Source organism: Molothrus aeneus, chromosome 28, assembly GCF_037042795.1.
Source record: "Molothrus aeneus isolate 106 chromosome 28, BPBGC_Maene_1.0, whole genome shotgun sequence".
NCBI lineage: Eukaryota > Metazoa > Chordata > Aves > Passeriformes > Icteridae > Molothrus > Molothrus aeneus.
In genome coordinates this window covers 1563754-1590025 of record NC_089673.1, presented here as the reverse complement: position 1 = coordinate 1590025, position 26272 = coordinate 1563754, and the positions used below count along the sequence as shown (strand labels likewise).

Below are 26272 nucleotides of genomic sequence, written 5' to 3'. Positions count from 1 at the left end.
GACAGCACTGAAATGATGCTGCTGGACTGACATCCCTGAGACAGCCAGAGCTCGAGCTGACACCTCCTGGCTGAACCAGGGCCTTTAGGAGTCAGTGGTTTTACAACAAAAGTTGTGTTGTTCACTTCTCTAGGCACAGTGGGCAGGAAACCCTGACACTTGCCAAGTGGCAGTGGCCAGAACTGACAGGAGATCACTGTCCCCTGCAGGGGCTCCCAGGGAAGTGCTGGCCCAGGCTGGGACGGTGGGGATGGGGAAGGATCAGGCACCACCAGTGTGGAGCTGGAGGATGCAGCTGTGGCTGTGTTTGCTCACCCAATGGGCTCCAGCCTTGCCCTGGAAGTTTTGATTGCCTGCCCATTGTCACATCCCAAAGTGGGTGGGTGAAGTGACAATCCCTGTCTGCCACTGCAGGGGTGGGAGAGGTGAGATTGAGGTGTTGTGGAGGCCTCACACAGCAGAGAACTCCTGTAGGAGTGTGGCCCATGGTGACAGAGTGACAAAACTGTCTTTTGTCCCCTTAAAAAGGAAAAAAGCTCAGAAGTTTCTTTCCTCAGTGAGTGAAAAAGAGACCTCATAGGACCTTGGGGACTTCACCTCAAATTTAAGGATAGCCAATTGAAAAGGAGCCAAAAAGTCCTGCCTGAGCAATTCACTAGAGAAAGAAGAGAACAAAGGAACTAAATTGCTTTTGTGAGGTGTTTTAGCAGGAGCAAGAACCTCTAGCAGGTGGCTCAGTTTTTCTCTGTAAAGAGTTTTGTTACTTTGCCTTTTATTAAAACCTTTTTGTTTCCAACACTACCACAGAAGCCATGCTGCTGATTTTATGTTTTCTAAGGTAGCTGAGCTATCTTGGGTGTGAAATAGATCTCCAAGAGCTGGTGAGACCTGGCTGGAGGAGACCTGTTGGGACCCAGGACATTGCTCTGGCTGCCCTGGGTGGTTCAAGACCCTGGCAGGGGGCTCAGAGACCTTGGCATGGAGTCACAGACACCTGTGCCTTTGATTTTAACCCATGGAAACAATTACCAGCTTTGTGTGAAGATTTACAAGCCACAAGAGTTTGAGTAGAATGAGAGTGAATTTATCACAGGGTGAAAATGTGGAATTTTGGGGTTTTAGAATGGGGGTTCAAGAAGCAAGATGGAGGAATCTGGGAGTGTCCTGTCCTTCTTCTCCTTCTTCTTGTCCTCCATCTTCTGCTGTGATGGTGACACATCTGGATTGGTTTAGAGTAGAGACAGACTGTCTAACATAGGTGATTTGTATTGGAAAATTATTGTAAATAAAATACATGTAGTTTTTAATATGAAAATTAACACCACCCCAAGGGCTGTCACTGTGCCACAACCCCAACTGCTGGACAGATCTCAGCAGGTCAGAGAAAGAATGAAATAGATGAGAGAAAATAAACAACCTTGAAAAGCAGAACTGATGAATCTCAACTTCTTCTTTGGTCACAGGGCTGGGAAAAAGAGACTTTCTAATCCCTCAGGGGTCATCTCAACCACAGAAACTCGAGGGAGACCCCAATTTCAAACTTCTTCATGCTCCCTGCTGTGTCTTACAGGAGAAGTGGTGAACACCCACGGCCCAGTGGAGCCAGACAAGGACAACATCCGCCAGGAGCCCTACACCCTGCCCCAGGGCTTCACCTGGGATGCCCTGGACCTGGGGGATAGAGGTGTGGTGAGTACAGGCAGCTCAGCACATCCATTCTGGAGTGTCTTGGGTGGCAGCTCAATGCTTGGGCTGTTGGAGATGCTTTTGGGGATGGAAATCCCCAGCACAGCAGGTGACTCTGTGGCTCTGTCACATCTTGGGCTTGGGTGGGTCAGGCAGCTCAGCACAGCTCCACACATGGTGCCTGATCCTTCCCCACAATCCCAGGCAGCTCAGCACATTCGTTTTGGAGTGTTTCGGGTGACAGTTCAATGCTTGAGCTGTTGGAGATGGTTTTGGGATAGAAAGGGTCCTTCAGCACAGGAGGTGACTCTGGGGCTCTGTCACACCTTGGGCTTGGATGGGTCTGACTCTCCCCTCTGCAGTTCCATCCTACACTGGGCAGCTTGGCCTGGTTTTTCCAAGGGGATGTAAGGATGCCTGAAGCCTGGAGTTCTCCTGTGAGGGCCCCTTTTAGAGCATGTCCCACCTCCCTGGGAGGTGACACAGGGCTTACCTCACCACCGGCCTCCTCCTATCCACTGTCATAAAACTCCCTCCAGTCACACTACTCTACATAACCTCACCCTCATTAAACCCTACACTCCTAACTATCCTGGCTATCCTCTCAGCAGCCCTGGGAGGATGAATAGGACTCAACCAAACACAAATCTGAAAAATCCTAGCCTTTTCTCCCATCTCCCACCTAGGCTGAATAGCAATCATTATCATCTACAGCCCTAAACTCACCCTCCTCAACTTCTACCTATACATTCTAAAAACTGCAACCGTTTTCCTCACCCTAAACACAATCTAAGCCCTAAAGCTATCGACCCTAATAACTGCATGGACCAAAATTCTGTGTCCTGCTGCTCCCCTGCTCTGTGTGGCACCGCTCCAGCACCCCGCAGCAGGGCCATGGCTGCACATGGTGCCCCAGTGCTGTGGCCACACATTCAGTGCTCAGAGTCCTGTCTGGGGGCAGCTGATGGCTGAGTAAACTCCTTAACCTGAGTGTTCTCTGCTGCAGCTGAAGGAGCTGTACACTCTGCTCAACGAGAACTACGTGGAGGATGATGACAACATGTTCCGCTTCGATTACTCGCCCGAGTTCCTGCTGTGGTGAGTGGCAGCAGCACTGCAGAGCAGGGGTGTGGGGCGCTGACAAGCCTGATCCCTGTGACAGAGCTGCAGCTGCCTTTGCTTATGCCATCTCCCTTCTTCCTGAAGTGTCCCTTCCCCATCTGTCACTGTGTACGGTGTCCCAGGGACACGGTGAGAGGGGCTGTCACCCAGCCCCGCCTGCTTCTGGCTCCTTGGAGATGTGGGAGCTTAAAAGTGGATTTTTCTCCTCTTTGGTTTGATCCCTCAAGTGTTTGTGAAAATCCCAGTAGCTGAGGGACTCCTCAGTGCCCTGGAGCTGTGGGATGAAGGCAGCTGCCAGCAGTTCCCCTTGGAGTCCAGTTGCAGCAGAGCTGCTGTTTCCTCAGGGTGTTCCTAAATCCAGGAACAGATTTCCTCTTGTGTCCCTAGTGAGGACTGGCTGTGGGGTGCAGGAATTGCCCTGGATCCCAACAGTCCCTGTCACATCCCTGTCACTCTCTCATCCTCTTGCTGGCCAGCAGGACTCAGGGTGTCCCAGGGCAGGGTGGGAGGCAGGAGCAGGTACACCAGGGACCTTGGGTGTGTCCTGAGGTGTGTCCCCTCCCCAGGGCACTGCGTCCTCCAGGCTGGCTGCCCCAGTGGCACTGTGGGGTCCGAGTGGTGTCCAGCAAGAAGCTGGTGGGATTTATCAGCGCCATTCCAGCCACCATCCACATCTATGACACGTGAGTGCTGCTGCATTTCTCATCCTGCCCCTTGCTGGGGCTCTGGGAGTGCTCAGGGGCTCTGGCTGCATTGTCTTCCCCAGCACACAGCCAGACCTGCACCCTGCAGCTTTGGAGGTGTTTTGCTGCTTGGAGGGGAGGGTGGGGGATATTTAAGGGTTGGCAGGGAGGTTCTGGGCAGGAATATCTTGTAGTTAACCATTGTGAAGGCTGTTTTCCTCAACGAGGTGGGTTAACTTAGGGCTCTGCCTTACATAAATCATCCAGGGTTAGATGGAGATGTAGAATCATAGAGTATCCTAAGCTGGAAGGGATCTCCAAGGATCATCCAGTCCAGCTCCTAGCCCTGCACAGGGCAGCCCAACAATCCACCCTGTTCCTGAGAGCATTGTCCAAACTCTTCAGCAGCTCTGGCAGCCTGGGGCTGTGACCATTCCCTGGGCAGTGCCCAGCCACCCTCTGGGGCAAGAACCTTTCCCTAATATGCAACCTGACCCTCCCCTGACACAGATTAAGGGTGGGTTCTCCAAAAGCAGCCCCTGCCCCTTCCCTGAGGTGTTGGTTCCTCATTCCCTTGAAGGGGTTTGGAGGTAGATTGCCCAGGGCGTTGGTCTGACCCTCCCAGGTCAGGACAGTCAAGCCTCATGCTCTGCATTGTTTCTTCCCCAAGAGAGAAGAAGATGGTGGAGATAAACTTCCTGTGTGTGCACAAAAAGCTGCGCTCCAAACGGGTGGCTCCGGTTCTGATCCGTGAGATCACCAGGAGGGTGCATCTAGAGGGAATCTTCCAGGCTGTTTACACTGCAGGAGTGGTGCTGCCAAAGCCTGTGGGGACTTGCAGGTGAGTGTCTGTGGCTCTCCCCAGGTTTCTGTCTGCAGATCTTCCCTCTGTGGGATTCCCCAGGACAGGGGAGTGTAATCCCAGTCCAGGTTTCTCCTCCCAGCATTAAGGGCAGTGGCTTTGCTAAAGCTGCTCATGTAAGACAGGAGAGGAGGCTTTGGCAGCAGAATCATATCAGAACTGTTGAGGAAGATGAAACAGGAAAGCCTTATAAATATGATTGTCTGGCAAAAGATTTTGAGAATATAGAAACTATAAGTGAGACTGAAATGAAAGCAAGCTTTGAGATCCCTCAGTTACTGAACAACTGGAAAACAATGGTGTGGCCAGCTGAAGGTGATCCCCTTTTGATGGAACAACACCCTCTGCTTGCAGACAGGCCCAAGGGTCAGAGCAGACCCTACAGCTTGGCAGAAGGGGCCCAAAGAGGAGTTTTTAGGGTTTAAAATGTAACCCAGTGTGGTAATGTAATGATTCTTATAGGCTGTATGGAAATGCTATAGGATTTGTGTGTTGTACTAGATTGGTTAGTGAGAATTAGAATATTCAACACAGAAGAAGATTTATTGTATTCTAACGGGAACTTTGCTCTCTTAGCTCTTACCCCTTTTACTCTCTTACCCCTTTTACTCTCTCACCCTCTCATCCTCTCTCCCCCTCTCTTCTCTCAGCCCTGCTCTGAGCTGTGCCTGGCAGCTCCCAGCAGGGCCCTGCACCCAGGCCCTTTGCAATAAACCCCAAGTTCCAAGCCCTGGCTACAGAGATCTCTCATCTCCATCCGTCCTACCCCCTGACACTCCCACAAGAACTGTGTTGCTCTCTGTGGGGAGCTGCTGGCCTGATGTTCTCACTTGCCCCTGCAGCCACCCCGCTGCCCCAGGACGAGTGTCCCACTGCCTGTTTGTGTCTGCAGGTATTGGCACCGCTCCCTGAACCCTCGGAAACTCATCGAGGTCAAGTTCTCCCACCTGAGCAGGAACATGACTATGCAACGCACCACGAAGCTGTACCGCCTGCCTGAGGTGGGTTCCAGCCAGCCAGGGCTCAGGGCTTGCTCCTCCCTGGGCAAAACACACAAAGGAGGTCGAGGTCAAGTCCTCTGCCTGGAAACCCAGGGTTTGTTCCATGTAGTAAATGGCTCTGTCAAGCAGTTGTGCTTTATTTAATCTTTATGTATTTTTGCCTGGGTACCTGCATTTTAAGGGCAAATTCTTGCAGTTAGAGGAGCCTGTGAGCTTTTGTTTGCTGGTGAGTCACAGCCTGTCATTCTGGTAAAACAAGCAGGCAGATGTGACAGCCTTCATCTGTCCAAACACAGCCTCAGTGTGACCTTGCATCGAGTTAGTCCCTCATTCTTCAGTCACACTGATCACTTCTGGCACTGCAGTTGTCCTGCTGGGGAAGTTCCCCAGCTGGAGATGGAAGAGAAAGAAGCAAACTGCATTAAAATTGCCACCACCTTCTCTGACCTTGTTGGCTCCTTTCTGTCACCCCTTTGGGGTGGGAAGCGCTGCTTTCATGCTGGGCAGCTCTCAGCTCCTGCCTCCCACAGCCACACAGACAGCAGTTGCTGGGCTGGAGCTACTGGTTTTTGCACAGAAACTCAGCCCCAGAGCAGATCTGGGCTTGCTGAGCCATCCCAACCCTAAATTAGTAATTGAGGCCAACTGGGAATAACATCTTGTGGAGCCTGGGACACATCTCCCAGCCTGTGCCTGCTGTGAGTGGGAACAGGAAGCTGCAGGGAAGCAGAGTTTGTGTTGTTAGTGGGTAGGAGCACTTCCACTGGGACCTGACCTGGCACCTGGGGCTTTGGGATGTGCTGTGCTTTCTGTGATCTTTGCCATCGGTGTCACAGCAGATCTCATCCATCCTTTGCTGGGCACACAGGGCTGGGGGGCTGGAAATGGGCTGATCTAAGCACAGAGTGTCTCTGTGCTGCTCATTGGAGAGCCCTTGGGTGATGAAAACCACTGTGCAAGCAACAAAACATATTGTCCCACTTTGTGCAGACTCCCAAGACTCCTGGCCTGCGGCCCATGGAGCACAAGGACATCCCTGCTGTGCACAAGCTCTTGACTGAGTACCTGAAGCAGTTCCACCTGACACCTGTGATGAGCAGAGAGGAGGTGGAGCACTGGTTTGTACCTCAGGAGAACATCATCGACACCTTTGTGGTAGAGGTGAGGGCAGCAGCAGCATGGGAGGGGTGTTCTCCTGGGCTTTGGCCTCTCCTGGAGCTGTGGGAGCCATCAGGGAGCAGCTCCTTGGCCCTCCAGGATGGGAATTTGCTGGAGATGGTGCCTCCATCCTGAGCCAGGAGTCTCCTTGCAGCCACCACTCCAACTGGGAGCCCCACTAAGGCTCTGGCCAGGCTTTATCCCAGCCTGACATGTCATGAGTGGTATTTTCAGGATCCTCTGTGGCAGGGAGGAAATTATGAATCTGACTCCATGTTCTTAGAAGGCTAATTTATTATTACATTACATTACATTACATTACATAATATCTTATCATATAATCTCATACTATATCATCTCATACTATACTATATCATACTATACTATATAATATCATATATCACATATAAATTATATAATATCATATTATGCTATATTATATTATATATCATATTATATGATGCTATATTATAATATGTTATGTTATAATATGATATAACATATATTATATCACATAATATCATATCATATTATATCATTATGCTATATCATATATTATATTACATTACATTACGCTATATTATATATTATATGATGCTATATTATATGATGCTATATTATAATATGCTATGTTACATTATAATATGATATATATTATATCATATCATATTATATCATATTATGCTATACTAAAACTTTACTAAAGAATAGAGAAAAGGCTTAACAAGATAATAATGAAAAACCTGTGACTCTCTCCAGAGTCCCAACACAGCTGATGGTGATTGGTCATTAAATCAAAACAATTCACATGAAACCAATCAAACAACCACTTGTTGGATAAACAATCTCCCAACACATTCCCACGTGAGCAAAACCCAGGAGAAGCAAATGAGATAATATTGTTTTCCTTTTTCCCTGAGGCTTCTCAGCTTCCCAGGAGAAGAATCCTGGGCAAAGAGGATTTTTCAGAAAATGTGACAGTGACAGTCATGATGTCACTTCTGCCTTCCAGAGTGCCCCAGGAGAGGTGACAGACTTCCTGAGCTTTTACACCCTGCCCTCCACCATCATGAACCACCCAACTCACAAGAGCCTGAAAGCTGCTTATTCCTTCTACAACGTCCACACCAAGACGCCTCTCATCGACCTCATGAGCGACGCGCTCATCCTCGCCAAGTCGGTGAGTGCTGCACTGAGCCCTTCCCCGAGCCACAGATGGGGCAGCTGAGGGGTGTTTTAAAAAGCTTTCATTCCATTTTCAGTCTCATGTGGAGGGTGAGACAATACAGATGTTAGAATTCACGCCATCGCAATTAGAAGCCAACTATTTCCTAATTACATTTTAAGTGTATTTTGGCCTATCAGCTTTTGTCACATCATGCTGTAAATGCCTTAAAGCCAATCATCTCAAATTACCCTCAAAGCCTTCTGTCAGGCTTTGAGAATTCTCTACAAATCCATTTTTCACAGAGGTGAGGGATGCAGAGATGGGCTGGCACCATGGGACACTGGGCAGCTCACAGGAAACTCACTGCAGGCTGGCCACCCTTGGGTTTGTGGGAAGGGCTTGATCCCAGCACTATAAAACTCCAAATCCAAAAGGATCTGCCACCCAGGAGAGGGATGCTGGGGTACCTTGAACCTTCCAGCTTGTGGTGGTTGCTCATGTCCTACAGCAACCAGTCTGTGGTGGTTGGATTGAGGGTGAGAACACCAAGGCATTATAATTCACGCCATCACAATCAGAAGCCAACTATTTCCTAATTACAATAAACTATAAGTGTTTCTTGGCCTATCAGCTTTTGTCACACCATGCTGTAAATGCCTTAAAGCCAATAATCTCAAATTACCCTTCATGGGTTCTGCTATGTGAGCCTTCTGTCAGGCTTTGAGAATCCTCTACAAGTCCATTTTTCCCACAGGTGAGGGATGCAGAGATGGGCTGGCACCATGGGACACTGGGCAGCTCACAGGAGCTCACAGGAAACTCACTGCAGGCTGGCCACCCTTGGGTTTGTGGGAAGGGCTTGATCCCAGCACTATAAAATTCCAAATCCAAAAGGATCTGCCACCCAGGAGAGGGATGCTGGGGTACCTTGAACCTTCCAGCTTGTGGTGGTTGCTCATGTCCTACAGCAACCAGTCTGTAGTAGCTGGATTGAGGGTGAGAACACCAAAGCTGAGCTCTTCCATTTTTCTGGGATTCAAAACCAGTCAGGAAAGGGGGCCAGGCTGCTCACAGGTGGGAGGAGCTGCCCAGCACAAAAGCAGGAACTGATGGCCTCATGTCTCCCTGTGCAGAAAGGATTTGACGTCTTCAATGCACTGGATCTCATGGAAAACAAAACCTTCCTGGAGAAGCTGAAGTTTGGGATCGGGGATGGGAACCTGCAGTATTACCTGTACAATTGGAAGTGTCCCAGCATGGCACCAGAGAAGGTCAGTGCTGTGAGGAGGGGTCTTGTCCCCACAGCCCTGGGGACAGGGGTTTGCTGTCACCTCAGCATTCCAGCCCAGCTGGTGTCCTTGCAGTGTCACACACAGTGAGGGTGGATCCCTCTGTCATCTGTGCCTGCAGAGTGTGTCCCTGGGGAAAACCCTTCCACATTTACCTTCCAAAGCCAATTTTATTCCTGGACTAGTGCAGGTTCAGTCCTCCAAAGCCAATTTTATTCCTGGGCTAGTGCAGGTTCAGTCCTTCACACCAATTCTTTCCCTCTAAGGAAGGAAGCCAAGCACAGAGGAGACAGCAGAGGGCTGCAGGGTGACAGATGTGACACTGGGGGTTGTGACAGTCACCTGTGATCCCTCATGGGTGTCACTGTGTCCTGGTGGGCTGGGAGGAGCAGCCACCCCTCTGGAGAGAGCAGGCAGGCTGGAGCAGGACCTGTGACAAAGGAGCTGAGCCACAGGATCCCGGGATGTCCTTTGTCCCCAGGGCCAGCAGCCTGTTCCCCACTGCTCCCAGAGCTGGCCTGGGTCCCCACCTGCCTGCCCTGGGCCATTCTGAGGCAGCCCCTGGTTGCTGCTGTCCCTCCACACCAGAGATGTGATTCAGCCCCTCTCCAGTCCACAGGCACCTTGCAGACCAGAATCTGTCCAGCTACATCACAGCTAGTTAATGCCTTAACAGCTAATTAATGCCTTGATGGCAGTCACAGGGCTTTGGGTTCTCTGGTGTGAGGCCAGGTCTGTCCCTGGGCACAAGCTCTGTGCCCTAAACCAGCCTCACTTGCCTGCTAGGAAGTCCTAGGAGGTTCCCTGGAGGTGTCCAACCTGGCCTTGGACACTTCCAGGGATCCAGGGGCAGCCCCAGCTGCTCTGGGCACCCTGTGCCAGGGCCTGCCCACCCTCCCAGGGAGGAATTTCTTCCCAATATCCCATCTAACCCTGCCCTCTGGCAGTGGGAAGCCATTCCCCTTGTCCTGTCAATCCAGGCCCTTGTCCAAAGTCCCTCCTGTGGCCCTTCTGGCACTGGCAGAGGCTCTGAGGCCTCCCTGCAGCCTTCTCCAGGCTGAACAACCCCACCTCCCAGCAGGGATGTTCCATCCCTCTGCTCATCATGAGCTGAGAAACACCCTTGGCTCATGAATCGAGGCTGCCTCATAACCTGATGGGGCTTGTCACACCCCAAACATTGGTCACCTCCCCTGATCAGAGCTGGGCAGGGCCTGTGTGCCCTCTCAGCCACAAACCCAGGGCTTTGCTGCTCTCAAATACCCCACAACCAGTGGGGAAACCTGTGACAGCATTCACAGGGGTCTGAGGATGAGGGAAGAGATGAGGATCTGACTCCATGATTCAGAAGGCTGATTTATTATTTTATGATATATATTACATTAAAACTGTACTAAAAGAAAGGATTTCATCAGAAGGCTGGCTAAGAATAGAAAAGGAAAGAATGGTAACAAAGGTTTGTGGCTCAGCTCTCTGTCTGAGCCAGCTGACTGTGATTGGCCATTAATTAGAAACAACCACATGAGCCCAATCCCAGCTGCACCTGTTGCATTCCACAGCAGCAGATAACCATTGGTTGCATTTTGTTCCTGAGGCCTCTCAGCTTCTCAGGAGGAAAAATCCTAAGGAAAGGATTTTCCATAAAAGATGTCTGCGACAGAAACCAACACAGACAGCACCGAGCTGGGCACAGAGCAGAGGGCACCTCCTGAGCCCAGTTTCTGTCCTGATGAGCCCAATCTCTGTCCTGATCCCTATTTCCAGGTTGGATTGGTGCTGCAGTAAGGGAGCCCTTGCCAGGAGAGCGTGGAGGAGCCGGGCCTGAGGAGGTGCTGCCCTCATCCTTTCTGCCAAAGCCGGAGCCACGCCGGGAGAGAGGGGCACCAGAGCCCCCCTGCTGCTGCCAGCCACCTCCTTGTTTGATTTAACTGCATCCTCCTAAAGACATGATCAAGGGAATGTAACTGCTGAAACTAGATCATGATTGGCATATAATGGATTTAACGGGTGAATAATAAAAGTATATATTATATATATTTTAAATCTTTCCTGTTCCCAACTGCCATGAGTTACATTCGGCTGCTGAAGGTCACCACTGGGCTGCTGGACTGGGACTTTTCTCCGTGGGGACAGCTGAGGTTGATGCTGATGGTGGCTGCTGGTCAAAACCCTCCTGCCTGCCCCGAGGGTGCTTCAGGCTCTTTGCCCCAGGTTTGCTCCTGACTCTGTTTAACAGGGGGAGATTCCTTTCCAAGGGCTATTTGTGCAAGAGATGCCTTGTCCCACCTCCTGCCCAGCCACAGAGACTCCAACCCTTCCTGCTGGACAGCAGTGCCCGAAGATCCAGAGGGGTTCAGCTCCAGGCACACCCTGCTCTGCTCAGGCTCCTGGGGCTCCTTCCCCTCAGCCTCCCCACTGGGGATGCTCCACTGCCACTGCCACAGCCTCTCTGCTCAGCTGCTTTTCTCTGGAAGCATGGAAATCTGGATACTCCATTGGCATCATCCTCCCCGGTGCCTCCAGCACCAGCTCCCGGTGTCACCTCGTGCTGTGGGATCCTCTGAGAGAAAGGAAACGTTGTCATGGCAACCCTCCATGCCATCCAGGAGTGCCAGGACATCCTCCTGCCATGTCCCGAGCTCAGAGCTCCGAGATGCTCCTGCCCGCCCAGCCAAAGGTTTCCAAAGCTGCACACCAAGGCCAAGACCCCGTCTATGCACTGTCACACCTCCCTGTGCTGGCGTGTCCCTGTCACACCCCGTGGCACCACGGACCCTGAGAGCCTGTGCCCGCCCCAGCCTGGACCTGTGGGGCCTCAGAGGGGACCAGGAGCCCATCACATCCCCCCTGGCAGTGCCATCACATCGCCCTGCTCGGGGTCCTGTGTCACCTATGCAAGTACCTCTGTGTCCCCCGCTGTGTCCCTGCTGTCCTGGGTGTGGGTGGGGGACCCTCCCCTTGTCCCCATGGCAGGTTTGAGGGCTGCTCCCCAGGGCACTGCTGGTTTGGGGGTGGGCTCAGCCCTGATCCAGCCACGATGGGCCCCGGAGGGTGACAGGGACACTGGGACAGGCTCTGTTAAAATAAAACCTTTATTCCACTGGCTTGATCCCAGGCTGTAAATCTGTGCCTGTCACTGGTGCCAGAGCTTGGCAATGTGTGCCCACCTGGGCACAATGGAGTGTGTGCTGGCAGGGTCCCCTCAGGGACTCCAGGGTGATGATGGCACCATCCTTGCACCCCAAGAGAGGGGCTGGGGTGGCCCATCCTTGCACCCCAAGCGTGGCCAAGACTGGTGAGATTTGCTGGTTGCTGTCACCCATGTCACCCCTGTGTGGCTGTGCTGGGCTGTTGCCCAATCCTGGTTGTCACAGCATCTCTGTCCCCTCAAGGACAGGACTGGGACACCAGTGGGTGGCACTGGGTAGGGGAGCCCCCACCCCTCTGGGTCCTCCACAGACAGGTGAGCAGTGTCCTCGGGCTGTCCCCACGCAGGGAGGAGCCTGTTGTCCCCACAATGTCCCTCATGGGCACCTCGGGGACACCAGGCTGTCCCTGCCGTGCACCCTCACAGGCTCTTGGCTCGAACGTGCACGAAGAGCGTGGCAGGGGCCAGGGAGGCGCCGTCCTTGGAGAGCAGGTGGATGTGGCGGTACCCTGGGGACACACAGGGGGCTCAGCCCGTGCCAGGCGCTGTCCCCATGCCCGGGGGGCAGCGGGGTGGCACCTGCCCCCACCTTGGCGCATGCTGGGCAGGGGCAGCGTGAACTGCCCCACGAAGTCATTGCAGGAGGTGCTGTCGTAATCCTCCACCACGAAGCGCACCAGGGCCAGCTCGGGCACCCGCACCTGGAACCGCAGCGTCTCCTCCCAGCGCGGGTTGAAACCTGAGGCACCGGCAGGGGGCTGGGTGGGGCCACCGGGGACAGGCAGGACCCCCGGGCACTGCCCCTGCCCCGGCTGAGCTGCCGCGCTGCACTGGGGGGTGTGGGGATGGGGGTGATGCTGGGGCTACAATGGGCTGGGCTGGGGCAATGGGGGTCATACTGGGGCTGGACTGGGAGAATGGGGGTCATACTGGGGCTGTACTGGGAGAATGGGGGGTGATACTGGGGGTGTACTGGGGAAAAAGGGGTCATACTGGGGCTGGGGGTGGGGTATACTGGGGGAATGGGGGTCATACTGGAGCCCTGATGGGGTATACTGGGGAAAATGGGGCCAAACTGGTGCTGGACTGGGTTATACTGGGAGAAGGGGGGTTGTACAGTGACTGTGGTGGAGCAGACTGGAGGGATGGGGTCATACTGGGAATCTGATGGGATGTACTGGGGGAATGGAGATTATGCTGGAGCTGGGCTGGACCATACTGGGAGAATGGGGGTAACACTGGGGCCATGGTGGGGTATACTGGGGTAATGGGGTCATACTGGTCTTGGGCTGGGTGTACTGGGGTAATGGGGTCATACTGGGGGGAATGAGGATCACACTGGGCTTGGGCTGGGTGTACTGGGTACCATGAGGGAGCAGCACTGGGAGAACTGGGACATGATGAACCCTGCCACTGGTGTGGATCTGGCTGTGCTGGGGAGGGGACTGGGATGTGCTGGGCACTGGGATTTGCTGGGCACTGGGATATGCTGGGCACTGGGATATGCTGGGCATTGGGATGTGCTGGGCACTGGGGTGTGCTGGGCACTGGGGTGTGCTGGGCACTGGGATGTGCTGGGCACTGGGGTGTGCTGGGCACTGGGATTTGCTGGGCACTGGGATATCCTGGGCACTGGGGTGTGCTGGGCACTGGGATTTGCTGGGCACTGGGATATCCTGGGCACTGGGGTGTGCTGGGCACTGGGATGTGCTGGGCACTGGGATATCCTGGGCACTGGGATATCCTGGGCACTGGGAAGTGCTGGGCACTGGGGTGTGCTGGGCACTGGGGTGTGCTGGGCACTGGGATATCCTGGGCACTGGGGTGTACTGGGCACTGGTTCAACTGGCAGTGAGTGCTGGGCTGTGGGTACCCATGTCCCTCATGGGGATTAGGGTGCCCCTGGTATCAAGGTGTCCCTGGATCAGGGTGCTCTGAGGTGTCCCTGGAGCCCCCCTGGAGATCAGGTTCCATGGGGTGTCTGCAGGGATCAGGGTGCTCCAAGAGACCCTGGCTTGTCCTTGGGCATTTCTGGGATTGGGGCAGTAATGGGGTTGTGACTGGATGTCCCTGGGGGCTGGGGTGTCCCCAGGGTGCCCAGGGGTGTCCCCAGGGTGCCCAGGTGGCAGCACTCACCGTTGTTGAGCTTGTGGTGGGTTTGTTGCTTGGCACAGTCGGCCGGGACCCCGTGGATCTCCACGCGCACGAAGGGATCCACGATGGAGCTGCCCTTGTCCCTGTTGAGCTTGGGCAGCTGCTGGGCTGTGATCACCTGGGCACAGGGACCAGGGCACAGGGGACATGTGGGTGTCCCCAGAAGGGACCTGGGTGGCACTTGGCTGGGGCTGGGGACACGGTGAAAGGAGGGAGGTGGCTGATGCCACCCAGTGGTTGGCAGCAGCTGGATTTGGGGACAGGGGTGGTGTCACCCAGGAGATGTGTCATGGGTGGCACAGTCAGGAGTGGGGATGGGATGAGGAGGGGGGAGATGGCTGGTGCCATCCAGGAGAAGGTGACACATGGCTGGGGACAAGGTGGTGTCCCCAGAAGGGAGCAGATGGCACCCAGCCAGGAGTGAGGATGGGATGAGGAGGAGGGAGGTGGCTGGTGCCATCCAGGAGAAGAGACATGGGTGGCACATGGCTGGGGACAAGGTGGTGTCCCCAGAAGGGGATGGAGGGAGGTGGTTGGTACCACACAGAAGGAACATGAGTGACATGTGGCTGGGTCATCAGGAGAAGGGATGTGGGTGGTCCTTGGCTGGCACTGGGGACATGGTGGGGAAGAAGGAGGTGGCTGATGCCATCTCAGAGAAGTGACAGAGCTGATACCAGCCAGATTTGGGGACAGGGTTGGTGTCACCTGCGAAAAGATGCAGGTGGCACCTGGCCAGCCATTGGAATATCAGGGATGTCACCCCGCAGGGACCTGGGTGGCACTCAGCTGGCCTTGGGGACAGGCCCGTGGGGTGTCCTCACCCTGATGTGCAGGGCCAGGCGCCGGGAGCCCTCGCCGGGGGGGCTGTGCAGGCAGGGCGGTTTCAGGACGTAGCCACAGCGCCCGTTGGGCAGGAAGCGCCCGGCGTTCAGGTCCATCTCGTAGCCCGGCGTCTGGAAGTTCAGGGCCACTGTGGGGACAGCAGGAGGGGCTGTCAGGGGTGGGTGACACCTCCAGGAGTGGGTGCCAGGTGAGAGGGGCCCGGGGTCTCACCCAGCTGGCAGCCAGCGTTCCACATCTCCTGGGGGTTGTAGTTGGCAGAGTTCATCTTGAGCCCCAGCGGGTACACGCGGCTCAGCTGGCGGGCGTTGTAGCGGACCAGGGCTGGGCCTGGGGATGGACACGGCTCAGGGGGGGCTGCTGGAGCCTCCAGTGCTGCTGGGGGACCCCAACAGAGGCTGAGGGGCCCAAGGACACGGACAGAGCCTGCCCAGATGGATGGGCCTGAGCCTGATATATGACCCTGAAACCAGACCCCAAACCTGAACCTTGACCTTGGATGCCTGACCCCAAACCTCTGACCTTGATCCTGATCTTGACCCCACACTTGGACTTTAGACCCCTGACCCTGGACCTTGACCACGGAACCCTGACCCTGACCCTGATCCCTGGACCTCAGACTCCAAACCAAAACCCTCAAGCCTATGCCCTGACCCAGATCCTAATCCTTGACTCCAGACACTGACCCTGGACCCCAGACCCTGAACACCCAAGATCTGACTCAGATCTTAATCTCAGGCCCTGCCTGACCTCAGATTCTGACCATGACCCCCAGCCCTTGATCCCAGACCCCCCCTCCCTTGATCCCTGGACTCTGACCCAGACCTTAATACCAGCCCCAGGCCCTGGACCCAGATGCCACATCCCAAATCCTGATCCCAGACCTTGATCCTGGTCGTGTGACCCCAGTCCTGGCCTCTGGCCCCAGTCAGGCCCTGCCAGCAGACCCCAGTCCCACCCATCCAGGGCAGCCTGGGTGAGGCCAGCGTGCCCCTGACCCCTCATGGAGCCACCCTAGAGACCGAGCCCATCCTCAGCCCATCCCAGTGGCTCAGGAGTAGGGACCCACCCTGTCCCCACCTCGTCCCCATCTGGTGACCCTCACCTGCCTCCTTGATGAGCTTCCGAGCCTTCCTCTCGCTGAAGGAGGACACGTGGCAGGGCTGGGGGTGGCGCAGGGCCTGGGCCAGCCCAGGGAAGGGGACAGCCTGGCAGTACACCACCAGCGCCGACAGCTCTGGGGACACCTGCGACGCGTCCTTGGCCTGCAGCGGGAGCCACCGTGGCAGCAGGGACAAGCTGGCCCTGGTGGCCATCTGCCAGTCCAAGGGTCTACAGACCCCCTCCCCTGCTAGTGCTGAGTGCTGAGACCCCCAGGGCTGTGGAGATCCAGAACCCCAGGCAATGGAGTGAGGGACCAGGGGCTGATGGAGAACCCAAGGAGGTTGAGAACCTGCAGTCATGGAGAACCCAAGGGAATGGACAGCCCAAGATGTTACAGACCCCAAGATGAGGGAGACCCCAAAGTGCTGGAGACCCCAAGAGGATGGGATACTTGAGGTGGTGACCCCAAAGTGCTGGAGACCCTGAGGTGATGGGCACCCCGAGAGGATGGGATACTTGAGGTGACAGAGACCCCAAGGTGGTGCAGAACCCCAGGCAATGGAGTGATGGACCAGGGGCTTGAGGGAACCCGAGGAGGTTGAGAACCTGCAGTCATGGAGAACCCAAGGGAATGGACGGCCTGAGATGTTACAGACCCCAAGATGAGGGAGACCTCAAAGTGCTGGAGACCCTGAGGTGATGGGCACCCCGAGAGGATGGAATACTTGAGGTGACAGAGATCCCAAGGTGGTGCCGACCCCAACAGGTCACCCTGGATGTGATGGAGGCCCAACACAATGGAGAACTTGAGGTGACAAAGAAATCAAAGTGTTGGAAACCCCAGAAACAGGAAGAGGGAGGCACATCTGAGCGGTCCCCAAGCTCTGTCCCCTCTGGCAGCCACTCACTGCCCCCACAGCACCCACCCTGTCAGCCCCCCCAGCTCCAGCATCACCCACCTGGAGAGGTTTGATCTCCTGCAGCGACTGCAGTGACTGAAAGAGGAGAGAGCAGGGCTGCAGAGGGCATGGCAGAGCTGGCAGCGCTCAGCTGGGACAGCCCCAGGATGCCCTGGCACCACCAGGATGCTCTGATCCATCAGGACCACCAAGATGCCATGGTCCCCCAAAACTACCAGGATGTTGTGGTCCCCTGGCACCAGCAGGATGCTCTGATCCATCAGGACCACCAGGTCCCCCAAAACCACATCCCTGGGGAAATCTCTTACTCGCCGGGGGCTTCTCTCCTGCATCTTCTCCTCGTCTTCCTCCTCTTCCTCTTCTTCCTCCTCGGGGTCCAGAAGGGAGGTGACACCCCGTGGCTCCTGCCACAGCTCTGGCAGCTTCTTGCCCTTCACCAGGATCTTTTCCTTCAGCTGCTGCAGAGGGCAGGTGCGAGCTCAGGGCTCGGAGGGGACATGGGGACGCCGTGGTGGCACACGGGTGGCCTTACCTCTGGTGAGGGGAGGTCGTGGGGGTCCTGCCCCTGCAGGGGCTGTGTCAGCAGCCTGTCCCCAAGGATGGCCTTCATGTGCCGGGCCATGGTGGCCTGCTGCTCCAGCCCGCAGTGGTTCTCCAGGGACAGGATGACGGGGTAGGGCGACTTCTGGGCATGGGGAGGGTGCCCTCAGCAGCGGGCACCGGGCACCCCACACTCGGCACCGGGCACCCCACAATCCACACTCGGCACCGGGCACCCCACACTCGGCACCGGGCACCCCACACTCAGCACCGGGCACCCCACATTCCACACTCAGCACTGGGCACCCCACACTCAGCACCGGGCACCCCGCACCCCACACTCAGCACCGGGCACCGGGCACCCCACAATCCGCACTCCACACCAGGCACCGGACACCGGGCACCCCCGGGGCTCCCGCCCGGTCTCACCTCGAAGGCGGAGTCGCGGATGCTCTCGATGACGTCACGGAAGAGGATTTTGGAGGTGAGGGTGTGCCCGTGGTACACGACAGGTTCCCCGTCCGGGCCCTCCCAGCAGTCCAGCTCCACACAGCGGCACCCGGCCCGCAGAGCCCTGCCCCGACACCGGCACCGGGTCAGCCCCTGTGCCCCCGGAGCCACGGGAGCTGCTGTGCGTCCCCGTGTCCGTGTGTCCCTGCGGCTGTGTCCCCGTGTCCGTGTGTCCCTGTGGCTGAGTGTCCCTGTGTCCGTGTGTCCTTGTGTCCGTGTGTCCCTGTGTCCGTGTGTCCCTGTGGCTGTGTCCCTGTGTCCGTGTGTCCCTGTGGCTGAGTGTCCCTGTGTCCGTGTGTCCTTGTGTCCGTGTGTCCCTGTGTCCGTGTGTCCCTGTGTCTGTGTGTCCCTGTCTGTGTGTCCCCGTGTCCGTGTGTCCCTGTGCCCATGTGTCCCTGTGTCCGTGTGTCCCTGTGTCCGTGTGCCCCTGTGGCTGTGTCCCTGTGTCCGTGTGTCCCCGTGTCCGTGTGTCCCTGTGGCTGAGTGTCCCTGTGTCCGTGTGTCCTTGTGTCCGTGTGTCCCCGTGTCCGTGTGTCCCCGTGTCCGTGTGTCCCCATGTCCGTGTGTCCCTGTGCCCATGTGTCCCTGTGTCCGTGTGTCCCTGTGTCCGTGTGTCCCTGTGGCTGAGTGTCCCTGTGTCCGTGTGTCCATGTGCCCCTGTGTCCCTGTGGCTGTGTGTCCCCGTGTCCGTGTGTCCCTGTGGCTGTGTGTCCCTGTGGCTGAGTGCCCCTGTGTCCGTGTGCCCCTGTGTCCGTGTGTCCCTGTGTCCGTGTGTCCCTGTCTGTGTGTCCTTGTGGCTGTGTGTCCTTGTGGCTGTGTCCCTGTGTCCATATGTCCCTGTGTCCGTGTGTTCCTGTGTCCGTGTGTCCCTGTGGCTGTGTGTCCTCCCACCCATCTGTCCCTGCACCTCTATATCCACACATCCACGTGTCCATCTGTCCTTGTTCCTCTATATCCACACATCTATGTGTCCATCTGTCCTTGCACCTCTATATCCATGTGTCCACATGGCCATCTGTCTGTGCACCTCTATACCCACACACCCACGTGTCCATGTGTCCCTGCACACCCACGTGTCCGTCTGTCCCCATTGTGTTCCCCAGGGACACACACCTGACGTAGGCCTCGGTGCTGCTGCTGCCTCCGACCTGGTTGCGGGTCAGGTAGGTGTTGTGGGACGAGGAGATGAAGTAGTGGCTCAGGGGCTGGCTCATGTCCTGGTGCACCTTTGTGTGCTCCTGGTTGAGGATGTCCCCAGCAGCTGACAGCAGGTACATCATGAACCCGTCCAGCATCATCAGGTCCTGCTGCTTGGCTGTGGGACACGGTGGCAGGTGTCACATGGTGGCAGGTGTCACATGGTGGCAGGTGTCACACGGTGGCAGGTGTCACATGGTGCTGGCAGGGTGGCACCCTGAGGACTTTCCCCACTTGAAGGTGCCATGTTCATCCCTGACCTGGCACTGTGGCACCCAGGGGACGTGTAAGTTCTCTTGAGTGTCCCATCTCCACCCTGATGTCACCCAAACTGCAGGTGCCACATTCACTCTGGATGTGGCATGGTGACACCTATGAGCTGTGGAGGTTCCCTGTCCCCACCCTGATGCCCTCTGTCCTCCCAGTGCCGTGTCACCCCAGACCTGGCACTGTGGTACTCAGGGGAGGTCCCCTTTGTGTCCCATCTTCCATCTGATGTCCTCCATCCTCCTAGTGCCACATCTACCTTAAGGGTACTATTGTGACATGGAGGTCCTTCATCCCCACCATGATGTCCCCTGGTGCTGTGTTCACCCTGCACCTGCCATGGTGGGACCTGAGGAGGACAGAAGTCCTTCATCAGTGTCACATTCATAGCAGAGCTGGCATCACACCACCCATGAGACCTGGAAGTCCACGACCTGCCCATCCCCACCATCCCCAGGGAACGTGCCCTGTCCCCATGGTGTCACATCCACCAGGTGCCAGCCAGGCCATGTGTAGGATGGCAGACACTGGGAATGGGCACCAGGACAGCAATAGAAACCTTGGAGGACCCCATACCCATTTGGGGTGGTGATACCCCAAATCAGAGCCCCATCCCTACATCCATGAGTGCCCAGCCCACGATCCCCCAGCCTCACCCTTGTCGTTGAGCTCGTGGGTGCGGATGATGGCGCGGGCCTGGCGCAGGCTGCTCTCCTCTCCCTGGTCCCGCAGGAAATCCTGCAGCTCCTCGGCCGACAGCACCCGGTCCTCGCCCGAGTAGCGCCCAAAGAGCTCCTCGAGCTCGGGGCGCCGCAGCAGCCGCCGACAGAACTCCTCCAGCTCCCGGCCCTCCAGCCGCTCGTTGCCCGAGTGGTCGCACTCCTGATGGCACAGCCCAGCCTCAGGGACTGTCCCCTGCCCGTGGGGACGGGGTACAGCCACCCCCTGCCTTGTTCTGCCTGTCCCTGGAGCGAGCAGGGTGAGTGGGGTGAGTCCTGACCCCTCTGTTCCCCCAGCCAGAGCCCCTGACCCCCAGCTCTGGGATGGAGTAGAGCAGAGCTCCGCGCCTCAGTTTCTGTCCTTGTGCCTCTATGTCCACACATCCATGTGTCCATCTGTCCTTGTGCCTCTATATCCACACATCCACGTGTCCATCTGTCCCTGCACCTCTATATCCACACATCCATGTGTCCACGTGTCCATATGTCCTTGTTCCTCTATACCCACACATCCATGTGTCCATCTGTACTTGTTCCTCTATATCCACACACCCACGTGTCTGTCTGTCCTTGTTCCTCTATATCCACACATCCATGTGTCCACGTGTCCATATGTCCTTGTTCCTCTATATCCACACACCCATGTGTCCATCTGTCCTTGTTCCTCTATATCCACACATCCAAGTGTCCATCTGTAGGAGATGCCCAGAGGAGCAGCTCTCCATAGGGGAGAAATGTCCCACCTTGGGGACACAGAGCAGTGGCTGGGACAGCTCAGACCACCTCACCCCTCTCCACCACGTGCTCCTGGTGGGACCCAACCCTTGGTGGCTTTGGTGTGAGGGGTTTGTCAGCTCTCTGTGCTGGGCAAGGCAGAGAAGGAGCCACTGGTGGTGCAGCTCAGGTACCTTGAAGAGCTTGGAGGCGTAGACATCATCCATGTCAATGTTGAGCATCCTCAGCATGCTCTTCACCTCCCTGAAGGACATCTTGTTGTCCTTGTTCCTGTCTGCTCGCTGCAAGACCCCGTGGATCCAACTGCACCGGGCTAAGGAAACCTCTGGGTGTCACCCACAGCCGTCCCCACCCTGTCCCCAACCCCTCCTCGAAGGATACTGGTCGAGCTTCTCCATCTGGCTCATGGCCTGCAGCCTCCCCATCAGCTTGCCGAGCCCCTGCACCCAGTGCCGGGCGTCCTCCTCGCCTCGGGCGGCCAGGTCCAGGTTCTTGCGGCGGCCCTTGAAGGCCAGGCTGAAGCAGTGGCGCTCGGGGAAGGTGGCTCCGTGCTTGCGCAGCCCCTCGGAGCGGCGACCCTCGCGCACCGCCTCGATCAGCGCCACCGAGACTGCGGGGACAGCGGGGCAGCGTGGGCCGGTCACCCACCCGCCAGCATCCCTGCAGGACACCCCGTTCTGGTGACGGACAGACACCCCGCGGGAAAGACAGACAGCCCCCGGGACGGACAGACAGCCCGCGGGACGGACAGACAGCCCCCGGGATGGACAGACAGCCCGCGGGACGGACAGACACCCCCGGGACAGACAGACACCCCCCGGGACGGACAGACAGCCCGTGGGATGGACAGACAGCCCGCGGGACGGACAGACACCCTGGCTGCTGACGGACAGACACCCCGCGGGACAGACAGACACCCCCGGCTGCTGACGGACAGACATCCCGGCTGCTGATGGACAGACACCCCGCGGGACAGACAGACACCCCCCGGGACAGACAGACACCCCGCCGGAAGGACAGACACCCCCCGGGACAGACAGACACCCCGGCTGCTGACGGACAGACAGCCCGCGGGACGGACAGACACCCCCCGGGACAGACAGACAGCCCCCGGGACGGGGCCGGGCTCCGCTCGGTGCCGCTGCCGGGCTTATCCCGCTAATCCCAGGCGCGACAGGAGCCGCTGTCCCCGCGGGGATGGGGACGGGGACGCTGCCAGGGAGGGGACGGAGCCGCCGTGCTCCAGGCACCCATCCCGGCTGAGGGTGGGAAGGGACGGGTGACAGCGGGGATGGGGACAGAGTCTGGCCGGGGATGGGGAATAGTGGGGGCTCTCCCAGCTCCATGTACTGGGAGGCACTGGGAAGGGCTGGAAGGCTCTGGGAGCCACTGAGTAAAGGGTGCTGGAGGTCAGGTATTGGGTGGGGGTCCACATTCTGGGTTGGGTTCAGCTCAGCACCCCAGGCTGGGGTGCAGGTTTGGGGTCTGGATGCTCAGCTGGGGTCTGAGTGAGGGGGGATGTCAGAGTTCTGGGTCCAGGTCACAGGTGGGGACCCAGGCAGGGATCTGGGGCACAGGGGGCATCTGGGGCACAATTGGGGTCTGGATTGTGGAGTTCCATGCCCCAGGATTGGCAATCCCCTGGTTCTCACTGCGGGATTTGGGTCCTGGGCTGGGATCTGGGTCCTGGAACTCAGGGGGGGTCTGGGTTCTGAGTGGGGATCCAGGTCTTGGGTGGGGATCTGGGAACTGGGCTGTGGTCAGCATCCAGGTGGGGCTCTGGATGCTGGGAATGGATCTGGGTCCCAGGGTAGGGTCTGGATTCCACGTGGGGGTCCTGGGTTGGGGTCTGGGTCTCACACAGACATGTCCACATCTGGATTCTGTGTGGGAGTCCAGACCCAAGGCTGTGGATGAGGTCCTGGATTGGGATCGGGGTCCCAGGTGGGGTCTGGGTAAGGGTCAGGTCCTTGGTGGGGTCCAGGGGTGTGTCTGGGGCAGTGCCCGGCTCCTGTTCCCTGCAGCTGCTGACAGCCCAGGCTGTGTCTGGTGTCCCCAAGCCCCAGGGGACAGGGGCAGCACTCACAGCTCTGGGGTGGGACAGGGGCAGCACTCACAGCCCCGGGGTGGGACAGGGGCAGCACTCACAGCTCTGGGGTGGGACAGGGGCAGCACTCACAGCTCTGGGGTGGGACAGGGGCAGCACTCACAGCTCCGGGGGGCGCGGGCGCGCCGGAACCGTCCCTCGAAGCTCACGGTGACCCCGTCCTCCTGCAGGCGGAACAGCCGCGCCCTGGAGCCCCCCCGGGCCTTCACCTTCCACAGCAGCGACCCCTGGAGCATCCGCTGGACGTCCTCATCCTCCGTCAGCCCTGCGGGGACAGCCCTGGGCTACCGGGGGCACGGGGGGCACTGGGGGCATGGGCTGGGCAGGATTGATACACATCTGGGTGCACATCTGTATCCTGTGGGATGGCATGGGACAAATGGGACAGGAGGGATGGGATGGGATCCATGGGATGGGATGGGATGGGATAGGATGGGATCCATGGGATGGGATGGCACAGGACAGGGTGAGATGGACAGGAGAGGCTGATGGGGTGGGACGTGAATGACACAATGTGACAATGCAGATGGGACAAGATGGGACAAATAGGACTGGACAGGAGGGGGTGGAGCAGACTGGACTGGATGGGACAGGGTGGGATGGGACAAGATGAGGCAGATGGGATGGGACAGAGTAGATGGGGTGGAACAAACAGGTTGGGATGGGATAGGAATGGGAATGGGAATGGGAATGGGAATGGGAATGGGAATGGGAATGGGAATGAGACAGGACAGGCAGGAGAGGACAGACAGGAAAAGCCACTGCCCTGGCCCTCTTTGGAGCACAGTGTGGCTGTTCAGGGGGCACAGGGCACAGCAGTGACACAGCCCAGCTGCTAAATCCCAGCAAAGCTGCCCAGATCCTGCATGGAGAGTGCCAGGATGGTGCCAGCAGCAGAGCTCAGGCTGGGAACAATGACAGGGTGGCCTCAGGGGACTGGCAGGCCCACGCCTCAGCCAGGATTTTTCCATCTGTTCACAGAATGGTTATTTCCTCCCTTTATTGTTTCGGCAGCCATTCCTAAGATCTCCAATGACCACGTCCTGCTCTGGATGGAGATTCCACTCCTGGGCTGGGAAAGGGTGGTTTGGGGGCTTGGGGACATTCTGAGCCACCATGGCCTCGGGGGTGCAGCCACCAGCTGCCAGCATCTCCTGCACCGTCACATCCTGCCCAAGGTGCAGGACAGAGGGCAGGTGAGGGGACATGGGGACACAAACATGGGGCTGCAGGGATGTAGGGACACATGGATACAGGGATGGACACATGGATACAGGGATGGACACGTGGATACAGGGATGGGCATGAGGATATAGGGATGGACACATGGATACAGGTCCATGGGCACAGGAATGTCAGATCTGTGGGCACATGGAATGTCAGATATCCATGGGCACAGGGATGTAGGGACACATGGATACAGGTGCATGGGCACAGGGATGGGCATATGGATACAGGGATGGGCACAGGGAATGTCAGATCCATGGGCACAGGGAATGTCAGGTCCATGGGCACAGGGAATGTCAGTTTTGTGGGCACAGGTGTGTGGATGCACAGACACCAGGACACACGAATGATGGATACAGAGATGCAGGGATGTGTGGATCCATGGATCTGCTGATGGAAGGACAGACAAACAGATGGACATTCAGGTGGGTGGGTGCATGCACAGGTGCATGGATGCAGGGATGCAGGCACATGTGGGTGCATGGACACAGCTCCTCAGTCACACAGACACAGGGGACACAGGGATGCACTGACAGGATGCAGGGATGCATGGACCAGCATGGATGCACTGCTGCAGGACACACGGACATGTGGGCACATGGGGGCACGAGCATTGGGATGGACAGACAGACACACGGACATGCATGGACATAGAGGTGGGTGCTCCCAGACACAGCCCAGGGGAGGCATGGACACACAGGTGCTGGGAGGCAGGGACAGATGGACACATGGATGTGTGGATACTGAGGTGCAGAGACAGATGGACATGTGGATATGTGGGTATAGAGGAACAAGGATAGATGGACACATGGACACGTGGATGTGTGGATATAGAGGTGCAGGGACAGATGGGTGGGAGGACAACACAGCCACAGGGACACACAGACACACGGACACACGGACACATGGACACACAGCCATACGAACACACGGACACAGGGACACAGGGACACAGGGACACACAGACACACAGACACATGGACACACAGCCACACGAACACACGGACACAGGGACACACAGACACACAGACACACAGACACATGGACACACAGCCACATGAACACACGGACACAGGGACACAGGGACACACAGACACACAGACACACAGACACATGGACACAGCCACATGAACACACGGACACACAGACACACAGACACAGGGACACACGGACACACGGTCACATGGACACACGGACACACAGAGCTGCAGCAGCTCCAGGCACTCGGCCCCGTGTCCAGGGCTGGGGGCACAGGGCCGGACCTGCCCCTTCCTGCTGCTTCCTCCCAGGACCCGCCCTGACCCTGCCGGGCACCCCCTGCCCTGCTGGGCTGCTGAGCCCCGTGTGCCCCCTGTGCCAGGGCAGCGCCCCTGGGGCGGGGAAACTGAGGCACGGTGTTGGGGAGTGGCACCCGAGCCTTGGGGACAACAAATGCCCCGAGCAAGGGGGCTCCTGTCACCTGTGATGCGGCCAAACCCTGATCCTGCTGTCCCCCAAAGGCTGGGGTGATGCACAGATATTTTGGGGTGGCCTTGGGGACCCCTCCCTGCTGTGGGGGACCCATCCCTGTCAGGGAGACCCATCCCAGCCATGGGGACCCCCCTGCCCTGGGGCCTGTTCCCGTCCCAAGGAATGTTCCTGTCCCCCCATTTCGGGCACCCCTCCCGGACCCCCCTGGCCCAGCCCTGCCGGGGTTTCTCGGTTTCTCCCCGGTTCCCCCCGAACTCACCCATTTTCTTCAGGGCTCTCCCGGGCCGGCGGGAGCCCCCGGCACCTTCGGACGGGGCTCGGAGCTGCTCGGCGGCGGGACGCGCTCTCCTGCCGCAGATCAT

At 57.4% G+C, this 26272-nt stretch overlaps 2 protein-coding genes across 2 annotated transcripts in view; one reads left to right on the top strand and one right to left on the bottom strand.

Annotated features, from left to right (window-relative positions):
• NMT1 (N-myristoyltransferase 1) overlaps positions 1 to 12078 on the top strand; it is a 22406-nt gene extending 10328 nt beyond the window's left edge. Inside the window, exons 4-12 of the mRNA XM_066566805.1 lie at positions 1571 to 1689; positions 2693 to 2784; positions 3375 to 3491; positions 4162 to 4332; positions 5246 to 5354; positions 6345 to 6515; positions 7525 to 7692; positions 8814 to 8951; positions 10734 to 12078. Of these exons, the coding sequence (XP_066422902.1) occupies positions 1571 to 1689; positions 2693 to 2784; positions 3375 to 3491; positions 4162 to 4332; positions 5246 to 5354; positions 6345 to 6515; positions 7525 to 7692; positions 8814 to 8951; positions 10734 to 10754 (1106 nt within the window). The 3' untranslated portion in view covers positions 10755 to 12078. The remainder of the gene's footprint in view (positions 1 to 1570; positions 1690 to 2692; positions 2785 to 3374; positions 3492 to 4161; positions 4333 to 5245; positions 5355 to 6344; positions 6516 to 7524; positions 7693 to 8813; positions 8952 to 10733) is intronic.
• Positions 12046 to 26272, bottom strand: PLCD3 (phospholipase C delta 3). The gene is made up of 16 exons (XM_066566650.1): positions 26170 to 26272; positions 23317 to 23478; positions 21488 to 21716; positions 21280 to 21409; positions 20309 to 20534; positions 19302 to 19503; positions 18108 to 18252; positions 17671 to 17823; positions 17447 to 17596; positions 17178 to 17213; positions 16220 to 16379; positions 15328 to 15444; positions 15096 to 15244; positions 14254 to 14389; positions 12707 to 12856; positions 12046 to 12626 (listed from the first exon to the last, which is right to left on the bottom strand). Exons 1-16 carry the CDS (start codon positions 26270 to 26272, stop codon positions 12538 to 12540), a joined length of 2337 nt encoding a protein of 778 aa, XP_066422747.1. The 3' UTR covers positions 12046 to 12537.

What these genes read in the sequence shown, in the direction of transcription:
- PLCD3 (XM_066566650.1), bottom strand. Translation starts at nt 26,272, where the DNA reads ATGATCTGCGGCAGGAGAGCGCGTCCCGCCGCCGAGCAGCTCCGAGCC. An exon ending in CCACGAGCTCAACGACAAGG is followed by an intron (nt 19,504 to 20,308) that starts GTGAGGCTGGGG and finishes CGTGTCCCACAG; the next exon opens with CCAAGCAGCAGGACCTGATG. An exon ending in GAACGCTGGCTGCCAGCTGG is followed by an intron (nt 15,245 to 15,327) that starts GTGAGACCCCGG and finishes CTGTCCCCACAG; the next exon opens with TGGCCCTGAACTTCCAGACG.